Source organism: Camelus dromedarius, chromosome 26, assembly GCF_036321535.1.
Source record: "Camelus dromedarius isolate mCamDro1 chromosome 26, mCamDro1.pat, whole genome shotgun sequence".
NCBI classification, from domain to species: Eukaryota; Metazoa; Chordata; class Mammalia; order Artiodactyla; family Camelidae; genus Camelus; species Camelus dromedarius.
Window position 1 is genome coordinate 8,502,976 of NC_087461.1, and position 12,762 is coordinate 8,515,737.

The 12,762-nt window shown below is 36.3% G+C and overlaps 1 protein-coding gene across 2 annotated transcripts in view; it reads left to right on the top strand.

The window, feature by feature from the left end:
* The window catches only part of MALRD1 (MAM and LDL receptor class A domain containing 1), a 406,987-nt gene that overhangs the window by 108,039 nt on the left and 286,186 nt on the right, over positions 1-12,762 (top strand). For both annotated transcript variants that reach the window (XM_031444727.2, XM_064479367.1), the window contains exon 18: positions 213-375. In XM_031444727.2, the coding sequence (XP_031300587.2) occupies positions 213-375 (163 nt within the window). The remainder of the gene's footprint in view (positions 1-212; positions 376-12,762) is intronic.

Consider the following 12,762-nt stretch of genomic DNA (forward strand, 5'->3'; position numbering starts at 1 on the left):
GTCACTTATTTGAATCTAATACACCTCGATTTCTTTAAAACCCTTCTAGGGATTACATAGACCATTTGCTTAATTATTTTACTTACGCTTAAAAGTTATATTTTAATTAAAAAAACCCGAGAGTAAGAAAGTGCTGATGCAGATGGAAATCACCATGTATTGACACATAGATTGTGACGAGCTCATCCTGTCTCTGTTCCATTCTATTCAAGCTATGGAAGTTTGCAGCTTTGAAAAAAGAAACCTCTGTAAATGGTACCAGCCAGTCTCTGAAAATTTAATGGAAGATTCAAACATATTCAGGTGGGGACTTGGTAATGGATTCAGTATTCATCACGGGGAGGAAAACCACAGGCCATCAGTGGACCATACAACGTAAGTCACATATTTGGAACATGTCTCTTAGGAACTATGTATTAAACACTTTCCAAACTCCTGCCACACCGCCTTCCCCTACGCTTGTGCTGTTATAAAGATGGATGTTTCAGTTACAGAGTAAGTGGGCTAAGTCTGTTCTTTCATACAAAATGGAAAAAAATTCAGTTAAAAAGGTAACGAATACTCTTGTAAAAGTCACAAAAACTAGAGACACGCATGAGTAAGTAATGGAAAATAATGTGTAATATCATCACTCATCAAAGCACTGTTGGGAGTGAGGGTATAGCTCAGTGGTAGATGCGTGCCGAGCATGTCTGAGGTCCTGGGTTCAATCCCCGGTACCTCCATTAAAAAATGAATAACCGAATTACCCTCCCTCCAAAAAAAAGATGAAAAAATAATAAATAAAACATAAACTAAAATTAAAACCATAAAATAGTTGGAAAAGCTCTGTGAATATGTTGTTTTCAGATTATCCATCCATTCACTGCATCCCCTTCAAATTTCTTTTCTCCTTTTCTTCCTTTTCTAGATTCTCCTCCACCGCCTTGCCCCTTTTCCTCTTTTTCCAGTCTTTGCTCTTTATCATCATCTATTTTGGTCTTTTCTTTCAGGCTTTAATAATTCCCACCTTTCCCCTGTTTTGTAGTCCACAAATAAATTGAATGCTCACTGCCTACAAGAGCCCATTCTTCCTTTTTCCTTTCAATGATGTAAGGGACTGTTACTGAAGACAACAAAGGAATCCCCCTTTATATTACAGAGAATCTTTTCAAAACCTGTGTGCCTTCACTCCTCTGCACAAAGCTTCATGTCCCCCAGCATCTGTGGTTGCTGCTTCAAAGAAAACTACGGGTGTGCCCGCTGGCCGGTCTATCGTTGCCTGGGCCAACCTGACCTTACAGTCAAGGGGACCACAGTATCTTGGGTGTACAATGATTTTCTTTTCCTGGGCTTTTTCACCCTGGTTTTCTGAGCTCTCTTTTATTTTTGTTTTTGTTCTGTTAAAATGCTTCCAGTTTTAGCATCATTTGATTTAAACAGTGGCAGCCAGGTTGCCCCAAGTATATGCAGTAGCAGATATGAGCGCTGCTTTGTTTTGATCACATTTGACAGTTGGCCATTAATTTTTGAAATTTTGGTGGGCAGAATTTCTTTGCACTGCTTCCAACATAAAGCAAAGGATCATTTCAGAAAGTTTCTTTGGCTCATGCAGATAAGTCAGCCTTCATTCATAATCTGTATTCCTGTGAAGAAAAGGGCAGACCTGAATCTCACTTCTAAGTGGGAAAGGGATAAACAGAAATACAGCAACATATTATAAGCACAGTAATATAGTTGGGTTTTAACTTGTTTGTCTTGTCCCCCAACCCATCACTGCCTCCCATGGACTGCAGGTTCCCTGAGGGATCGCAGGGACTCTGATTCCCTTTAGTACATTTTTTCTAAGGTTCGATGTATATTAAGTCTCAATAATTATTTGAGTGAATTAGTTGATGATTAGGATCCATATATTTATGCTTTATAATTCAAGTCTACAAGGCACGAAATTAAATATGTTTTGAATAGGAATGCTTACAAGTCAGATACTGTTTAATGGATGTGTTCTCCGTGACCGTGAATCACGGGGGAGGGAGTGGTCCCTAGGCCTCCATCTTTTCTAGCCGTCCTCTCCCCTTGTCTCTGGTTCCTTCTTCAGCCAAGGGAGGTTTGACATTTTCTACTTTGTGGTAAGAAATAGCTCTTATGCATCTTGTATCCTGCTCCATGGCTTACAGTAGAACTCCACGCTCCATTTTCCAAATTCTATTTTTTTTAATTTAAAGGGAAGCTTTTCTCATTTACAAAATGCTTTACTCTCTCAGCTGTCTGGCTCTAGACATTTATGGCCAGGTTTTTAAGACTCACTGTGTCTGAGTTTGCATGATCAGTTTTGAACATGACAAAGCTCTTCACATTCCACGATCCCACCTCTCTCCAGGGCAAAGATTGCTTCTGGCTAAGGTTGGTAAAGATCATTCATAAGCAAGCACGAAAGGGAAAAAAAAAGCACATTAATATATTTCAAAGTATTCTCTCACTTCATACACCTAATGAAGCGATAAAGTCCAGAAAGGTGATGGTGGGGTAGGAATTTGTAGGGAAGTTTTCAGTATATAGTTGAGTCTTCAGTAAGTTCTTAACTTGTGTTTTTCATCATGGCAATGAAATGGTAAAAAAAAAAAAAAGCTAAGCAAAGTGCTATTCCAAGTGACATTCTACTGCTTTGTGTTCACATGTTAACGGACTAATCTTTCTACCTAAGGATCTAAAGTAAACTCTGTGGTCTAAAATAAGGGTTACATCTTTATTTTTCTCTTACTCGTTTGTTTGTGGGAGAGTAACAGCATTCCATACAGCTGGTTCCTTCCCCATTTGGATATGAATTAGAAATGCTTGGATCATTGAATCAGGATGTTTGGATCACCTAATTTCTTAGCTTTGTAGCTAATTCAAATTTAAATATGTTTAGCATATTGAAGATTTGAAAGTGCTGTGTAATGATTCCTCCCATTTTATAATTTCAAAAGATCTCAGAATCCTGTACTCTGAGCTCCATATTTAGTTCACTGTAGCCCAGGCAATTTTACCAAGTATGTAAATGGGTAAATTGGTTCATAGCTAAGTACCATAAATTTTATGATCATTGTTATCTCATAGGAGAGCCTTTGTTTTACCCAGTTAATTCATTTTCACTGCTGGAAGCCAAGGAAAACAAAGTTTTGAGTCCTTGACCCTCAAATCCATTTTGTTTGACTACAGTGAACGCCCATCTATTGGTTAAATAGGTTTAGTATTAAGATTTCTTAGGCATCTGAGATCATCCCCTCAAGCAAGATTAAGTCTTCCCCCTTTATCGTTCATATGGATCGATGCCTAGTGGAGGACTTAAGCACATTCTAGTTTAGTGGTTTCTCCCTGTGCCCACAGAAGCTTTAGGGAAGTTTTCCGAAGTGTGGATAAAGAACCTCTGAAATGTTGGTTTGTATATTAATATTCAACATGTAACAAATTTAAATGAAGATTCTGACACTTGGATTAGAATCTTGGGAATAGAGCTGGGGATCTGTATTTTTAGTGTACTTCCTAGCTGGTTCTCGAACGTCATTCTCAGGAGCCCTCCATAGCAGGAAGTGGGGAAGGTATTGCAAAAAGTCGGAAGGGGGCTTTCTTAATTTCTAATTCCAGTTTTGATCAAAGCAGATTTATTTCTTTGTAAATCTGGTGACTAATTAAAAAAAAACTAGTACAAAATATTTTAGGAAAAAACAAGAAACAAAAAATATTCTAAGATGATTTTATTCAAAAATAAAATAAAGTGTTTATGTTATAAAGTATTATAATTGGGAAATCATTTGGAAGCAAACTCTTTACCCTGCTCAATCCCAAAGGCATGTCATTTCAAGGCACCCTCTTCATTGCCTCATTCATCGTATGGTACCCAACTTTTCTGACAACGTTGTGCTTGTGTGTTCTCTTCCCTACCTCTGATCAAGATGATCCGTCTTTGTTTTGAAGCAAAACCAAACATGCTGATTTCATGTTCATCTGGAAAAGATGGATACTTTTAAATATTTTGCATCTTATGGTTTGCTTTCAGATTATTGAGGAACTGTCGAACTATTATGACCCATCTCATTCAAAATACAGATTAGATGGAACCCAGTTGCTTAAGTGTGTTGCTTGATTTTAAAGCAGAAGTACTTTTTCTTAGATTTTTCTTTTTCTTCCATAAAACCGATAATTGTCTTTCAATTGGAAATGAGTTACAGTCGCCACTGTTGCAGATACACCTACATATCTTTATTATGCATTTTTACAGGCTTGACATCATTATAAACCAAAGGCCACATAAATAATGCAAGCTGTCTCTGTGACATAACTGTGCAGATCATAATGTATCTTAAGTGCTAGATATAGATGTGGCTAAAGGCTTCAGGAAAACTGAAACTATTTTAATGTTTTCTGCTCTGCAGTAACAGTTTTCAAAGCTTTAGTTTCTTAGACATTAAATGCCACAATGACTGCCTTCTCAGAATGGATACTTAATAGGCCAATTTAGATGCCTTAACACTCTCCCAGCGTAATTTCTAAGATACCCAGTTTTATAAATCTAGAATAATGGTTAAATGCCAGGCTTTAGAAACAGTTTTGCTGAAAGAAAAATGCAAACGGGCAAAATCAAAATTAACTGTTGTAATTTTAACTGTTCTAATATTGTGGGAAGTAGTGTTTCTGGCAGCATTTTCACAGAACTAAATATAAAGCATAATTGTACCTCTATAACACGAGAAAAATCGCTTTCATTTTACACTGACCTTGAATTAAGCATCTGCTCTTTATGCTTTTATACATAGCAATAGTTTATTTTAACTAAGTGAATTAAATCGCTTTCATTCTAATTTTATTTCAGTGTATTTTAGCTTCATAATAATTAAAAAAATTAACTACCATTAATTAAAAATTAAGATTAAAAATTTCAAGTGGCTTGAAAACATGGAATTTAAGAGAAATCTATGTTGAAAATAATACTTGTAAACCATAATTAACATATATACCATGCTTAGGTAGTATATTTACTCTGCAGGGTAACATTTTAAGGATACATTTATAATAATGGTTTATGATTTTATGTTATGTTACCAAAGATCACTATTTAATAAAATAATATGGTTACAGTTGCATTCGAAAGTTAAACATTCATTTTTAGTATACAATTTTAAAATGTGCTTTTCCTGTAACCACATTAAGATGAAGTAAATTTATTTGTGTTGAAGTAATACAAAATCTGGAGGAAAAAATACGTTAACTAAGTAAAGATAAATTTTAGGATTGGCTTTCCTGTTTCTGTGAGTAATGCCTTTGGACTTTTGATGGGGGCTGCAGTGAATCTGTAGATTACTTTGGGTAGTAAGGGCCTTTTAAGAGTACTGATTCTTTCAGTCCATAAGCATGGCTGTGCTCGCCTTGAGGAGGGTTAGTTGGTTCAAAGTCAAACTACTTCTGTTCCCCGTCAAATATGTTTTTTCAAGGTTTTTTGTGATCCAGGGTGGTGCTGCAGCTTCACCCTTGGTTTTGGGATTCCCACAAGGACATCTTTTCTATGGATATTTAATAGTTGGGTTTTCTCCAAAGGGAACTGGAAAAGAACCATCTCTCCCACCATCTTGTCGTTACTCCCTCATTTTGTTATTCTCAGAAAAGCCTCCGCTCCTCCAAGTTTACGTAAACTTTACTTGCATTTTCTACTGTGCTTTGGTTTTTTCGGTGTTTTTACAGTTATGTCTTTAATTCACCTGACAGTTTATTTCAGCGAATGTTATGATTTTAAAAAATCCCTTTTTCTTAATAACGAATCCGTTTATTCAGTGCTTTTCAGTGCATGCAATCTGGTTTAATTAACGACCCTTTGTCACCGAATGATGCATCGCTCTAGGTGACGGCGTCTCCACGCTGATCCCGCTCTTTAATCAAAGACAAAGCTCTGTCCCTGTCATGTGGAGCTAGAGATCTGCTTTTATGTTGTTACTTCATTCAGTTATGTACCCGCCTGCACGTGTGTTCACCCAGTACTGAATCCATGGGACTCCCTTCATCCAGCCTGTCTTACTAGCCTGCCGTGATCTGGGCATCTCTCCCTTCAGGCACAACCCGTTATCTCCATCTTGGAGAGTTAACCCTGCCAAGTTCAACAGCTGACTTCTCTCAGGACTTGAAAACTGAATGAAGCCAATGTAGGTTTTTATCCTCATGAGTATTTAGTATGACTCACAGCCTAACTCTTCTTTGATGCTTCTCTGACTCTGACTCGGTACCTTGTTTTTAAGGAGTATTGTCAGACTTTGGCACCCCATTTTCTTTCTCTTTTTTTTTTTTTTTAACATTTTTATTGATTTATAATCATTCTACAATGTTGTGTCAAATTCCAGTGTAGAGCACAATTTTTCAGTTATACATGAACATATATATATTCATTGTCACATTTTTTTCTCTGTGAGCTACCAGAAGATCTTGTGTATATTTCCCTGTGGCACCCCATTTTCTTTAGGTTTGGGTTTTTTGGTTTTTCCATCCAAGCTACTACCGACTGGGCAGTAGTGCCCTTGAACCCTGGCCTGTGGTCAGCACTCTGTAATTCCTGCTCAAATCAGTTCTGATTTAGGAACCCAGGTCTTTGCCTAGAGGTGGCAGTGGAAAGCAGCGTTTCAGTGCCTGTATTTCCTATAGCTGCTGTAAGGAATTGTCATAAAATAAGTGTCTTTAAACAAAAGAAATTAATTTTCTACCAATTCTGGAAGCTAAAGTCTGAAATCAGTATCCCTGGGCAAAAATCAAGATACTGGCATGGCCACTCCCCCAACAGAGGCTCTAGAGGAGAATTTGTTCTTTGCTTCTTCTAATTCCTGGTGGCTACCAGTGTTCTTTGGTTGGTAGCCTCATCACTCCGCTCTCTGCCTCCATGGTCACACAGCCTCCTCTTCTTTGGTCTGTGCCAAACTTCCCTCTACCTCACTCCCAGAAAGACACTTGTGACTGCATTTAGGATCCATGCAGATAATCCAGGATAATGGCCCAAATCAAGATGGTCAGTTTAATCACATCCACATAGCCTTTGCCATGTAAAGTAACAGATTTTTGCAGCTTCCGGGGATTAGGACCTGCTGTCTTTGGGGACCATCATTTAGCCTAAGTTCTGAAATCAAATAACACTATATTTAACTCCGATCCAGTATTCATTGGCTGTGTGGGTTTAGGTGATTGTGTAAGCTTTCTTCATTTCAGTTTCTTTGTCTGGAAAAAATGTCACAAGAATACATATCTCTTATGGTTATTGTCAACCAGTGATCAAAGTAGATGTTTCATAATGCAACACATGCTAGCCTTACACTGTGATATAAGATTGGAAGGATATATTGGATCAAATTGCAGAGAGCCTGAAGTACTGTGCTAAGGAGCCTCATGTTGGTGGAGGGGTGAGGGGTGGGGGAGTTAGGGCATCCAGGGGCCATTTCAGATTCTTTGTGCAAATGAGCCAGAAGGTGATAGAAGTGCATTGAGCATTAATTCTGATATCTGTGTATATAGACAGGATTGAGAAAGAAAGAAAGATAGCTGGAAGTAACAAAATTAGTTGCAGATTATTGAAGGAGTTTTATTGACATGAACTAGAGAGAAACAGTATTTCTGTAAAGACCTGGTATGTCTTCCTTGGACCACAAGTTCAGGAGGGCAGCAGCAATGCCATTTTGCTTATCATGGGTGATGAGTGATTGCCTCTCTAGGGTACCCGAGAAATATTTTCTGCTCCCTTTGTGACACATTCCAGTCCCAATGCACCATGAATTACCATCAAGCATAAGGGGAAGAGGATGGGTCTCTAAAATGACATAGAGAAATTCACAAAAATAAAGGATGCTGCTTAGAAAAGATGCAAACAAGTTATCACTCTAGAAAACGTAAAAGTAACCTGTTTCTGCGTTTGGCATCCTATCTTTGATGGCAGTGGAAAGTAGTGTGAAAAAAATATTATGGGCAGAAATATGTGTAGGAAATAATGTTACAGATCCCCAAAGTAGTGCCATTTTATTAAGGTTTAAGGGCACTGAGTGCTTATATTGAAATTAAGTCAAATGAGAACCTTGATTAGAAGTTGATAGTGATAGTGTAGAACAACTTTTTGGTTTTTGGCTGCGGTCGAGATGCCAGGCAGGAAATAGGATAATTTTAGTTTTTCTAAACATTCCTAGAATGTTTGTCACGGAAACTATAACTGCAGGTGGAGGGTAGGAGTGGTTGAGATGGAAAGAGAGAACCTTCCTTCTGACTTCAGGGTTATAATTTATTTCAGTAACACCCTGTAGCTATCCCCACTTTCCAGATACTTAGCATTAACTCCACCAACTGAGTTTTCCACATATACCCATCTGGGTTTATTATCTTTCTCCAGCTAGGTTGTAAGTCTCATTCATTAGAACCCAGTTGCCTTAATATTTTTGATTTTGTGTCTTTCCTAAATCCTAGCACTAAGAACAGTGCTTTGAAAATGCTTCTTTTGAGTTTACTTGATTAAGTGGCTTTCTGTTTACCTAAATTCATCTCTGACTGTAATCTGCATTCATACTTCTTAGATAATTTTATTCTAATGGAGACATTTCTTCATCTGCACCTGCTTGATTTAATTCAACTTTCAGTTTGACGTTTTAAACTTCATTATGACCATAATTAGTTTAGTTTAATATTTTCAGTCACCAAGGATTACCCCAAAAGTGAGTTTTTAAATTTCTGTCCACTTAAAAGAAATTTACTGAATTGAATTTAAACTTTCCTCTGGACTTTGAGATCCTGCAATAAATTGAACAAAAGTTACCAAAGTCTACATGAGGCTTAATAGAAGAACTGTATCATAAGCGTTAATAGAGCAAAAAATGAAAGCTCTGTCATGTCCTACATTTGTTGTGGATTCATTCAGTAGACGGAAAAATATGAGGATGGAGGAGAGTGCATTTTCTTTTCGGTGTGAAGGGTGTTGCTTAAATGCGATGCTTGTGTTTGCACATTAAAAAAAAAGATACTTATTTACAGGATGATATGACTTTAACGCAGCCATTCAGATATATCTGGCATTAAGAACATAAATTACTCCTGAGAGTTTATATGATATTCAAGTTCATCCATAAACTATGGGCAAAGGTGGTTTTTATTTAGCAATCCTATCTGGCACAGACCTTTTCTCCAAAGAATTATTTGCATTGATCTTACAAAGTCTATCTTTTAGAGCTGCGGTCGTAATGAAGTTCAAAATAATTCCTTAATCTCATGGGTTTTTTTTTTCCAGTAAATTTGCAGTTTAGAACGAAGTTCCTTCAAGTTCTTTCTGACATTCCTATCCATGAAGAATGGTTTTGCCTTAGTCATCAAGGGGGAACGATCAGACCAAAAATAGCTTATTAAAAACTAGTTCACAACAATGTTTGCTTGTATTTTTGTTCTGTATTAATGGCCAAGTAGCCAAAGGCTGGAAGCTTGAGGGGTGACATAAGAATATAGAATAACTATTTTTCTTTTCATACTCAGGTGAATTCATACAATCTCTCTCTATAGATTGGCTCCATAGTGTTCATTTTAAAAGTATCTGCCAATATATTTTAAATGTATTTATTTTAAAAAAAATGCATAGTTTTGTGCCTAATAGGTACTTACTGCCAGTGTGCTCACCAATTCATAGGCAATGTATTGGCTAATGGAAAGAAGTTATGTGAGCTCAGTGATATCTTCTTTAAATCATTTTTCTCTAGAAAATTTGATTTATCATTAATAAATTTTAAACAGAATAAAAAATTAGGTCTAATTTTATACTTAAAACCTACCTTTATTTTGTTATTTCAAAGAATATCTAAATAAGTAAGTGGAGGCTGTGCATGAATAAGGGGGGAAATGCCAAGTTTATAAATTCATAAATTCTGACATTTATGTGGTATGTGTTCCTCAGCACGTCCTCTTTGACTGCACAAAATGAACAGGGAGGTCTGATAAATGAGCAGTTGCAGGTTTTTCATACAGTGGAGCACCTTAGAAAGGAAAGCAATACTAATTGAGTGTTTATTATGTGCTAGGCGTTATGTGAATGCCATTCATACATAGTCACATTAAGTCCTCCCAGTGAACTTTCGAGGCTTGAGCAATTATCCCTGTTCTACGTGTCGGCAAACCAAGGTTTAATGATGTTGAGCAGCTTGCCTTCGTGCACACTGTTTAGTCAGCCTGAGAGCTGGAAACTTTGAATCAAAATCTCACAGATGCTCAGATCTCTCCTATCCTGCATCTTTTTGTGAAACTCCGTTGCTTAAAAATCAAGCATCTGAAAGATTTATGACACAATTTGATTGCGGTTTTGCGCAGCAGGAAATGAAAAAACAAAACTGGTTCTCTATAAATAATTCTTAAAAAAAAAGAAAAAGAAGAGTGGAAGGTGGGTGAAGTGTGAGTGATGGCAACCTGGAGAGAAAACAGTAATCGAGGCATGTCCAGCATCCAAACCCATTTTTGTCTGCCTTTTTTCTTAATGTCCGGAACCCAAATGTTATTGATGTAAGTCAGTCAAGGTGATCTTGTTCTGCTTTGCTGGGACTTGTTTTAGTCCAGTGGTTCTCAAGCACACACCAGAGTCATCTGGAGAGCTTGTTAAAACACAGGGATCTTGGGCTGGCTCCAGAATTTCTGAGTGACCAGGTCTGGGGTAGAACCTGAGTATTTACATCTTTAACAAGTTCCCAGGTGCTGCTGCTCCTGCTGCTGGTCTGGGACCCACACTCTGAAGACCCATTTGTTTAGTCCAGCTCTGATTCTTAAAATTGACAGCACATTGGAATTACCAGGAGACACAGTTAAAACATACTGATACCCAGGTCTTACACAGCTAACCCAAAACATAACTGTCAGGGACTATTTCTTACCCTGTTTCTTATACAAGAATGTCTCCAGAAATGAGTTTCTAACTTTGATTATTTTCCACCTTTATCAACATTCAACTGTCGCATTGAGAAATGTGGACCATCAAGAGTGTGTATATATGTTCCCTGTGACTATAAGAAATCATTGATGTCAAAGGGGTAATGCAATCACTTTGGCTTTGTGTTTTCTTTTAACATTTTTTTATTGAGTTATAGTCATTTTACAATGTTGTGTCAAATTCCAATGTAGAGCACAATTTTTCAGTTATACATGAACATACATATATTCATTGTCACTTTTTTTTTTTTGCTGTGAGCTACCACAAGATCTTGTATATATTTCCCTGTGCAATACAGTAAAATCTTGTTTATCTCTTCTACATTTTGAAATCCCAGTCTGTCCCTTCCCACTCCCCACCCCCTTGGCAACAAGTTTGTATTCTATGTCTATGAGTCTGCTTCTGTTTTGTATTTATGTTTTTTTTTTTTTCCACATATGAGTGATCTCATATGGTATTTTTCTTTCTCTTTCTGGCTTACTTCACTTAGAATGACATTCTTCAGGGACATCCATGTTGCTGCAAGTGGCGTTATGTTGTCAGGTTTTATGGCTGAGTAGTATTCCATGGTGTAAATATACCACTTCTTCTTTATCCAGTCACTGGCTTTGTGTTTTCTTAAGGCTCTGAATTGTATGGCTGTTCATCCTTCACTGTTCATATTGGCACACAGAACTCTTAGAATCAAAATTTTGATCCAATGTTAGTGCCTCTGTGAAACACATAGAATGCATTTTGTGATCTAGACTCTGTTTAGCATCTGAACTCTTATTTTCTTTTGTTCTTACTTCATATCTATGGTAAGAACAAAATAAATACGTATTTATGTGTACATGTGTGTATCTTTTAGTTTATAATGTTATACTGTATCATGTATTTTTGTGACTAGAAGTACATTTTGAGAACAAGGTGAGATTTAAAACAATAAAAATTAAATTAAGGAAATGTAAGCAATGTTAATGATCTTATTAAAAATGCATTAGTTCTGTGAACTTTATTTTCATTGGAATAATTTATTATTTACTTATAGTTGTTTTCATTTTTATAAAGTAATTCCATTTTCCTCATTATTATTCAGCATAAAATAAACAGAGTTCTTAACTTTCTATAATCATAAGGTTAAAAGAGATTATATATACTTGATTTTTTTTTAGGCAACTAAAATATTTAGATATTTTATTTGTGGCATAACAGTATAAGTAACAGAGATTCTGGGATAATAAGGTTTAGGTTCAGATTCTAGATTTTTAAAACTGTATCATCGTTATTTTTCAGATTTGTCTCTATATATCTGGTCAAATTTTATAAGAATGTAGTGACTTCATACAGAGAATCATAAATGTATACACTGTCTTCATAACATCATTTATGTTCCCTATGAAGTGTTACTTTTGAAGACATGTTATAATGCAATTTGAGAGATTTTTGCATATAGTTATGAGAAATACTTCATGCAAGTAACAGAAGGAGATACAAGGAATTTATTTTATTTATTTATTTTAAAAAATTTTTGGAGATGCAAGGATTTTAAAATTTAGGAATACAGTTAAGAAAACATTTTAAAATTATGTATCATTTAAAACAGACCATGAAGAAGATACAGTGTTATTTGGGCACAGAGGAAGGAGGCTTAATAGTGCAAAAAGAAAAGCATTGTGAGAGCTATAATTTTTTGAGCTGGCTTTAAAGAGCTGCACAGAAATTCACCAAGCAAAGATAAAATAGCAGCTATACCCATCATGGTGCTGTAATAAACTTAGTAACCCAGAGTAAATGATTGGCAGGGAAATGTTTGGTTTCCAAATTAAGTGCCTTACTGGCTGGAAGAGTGATGT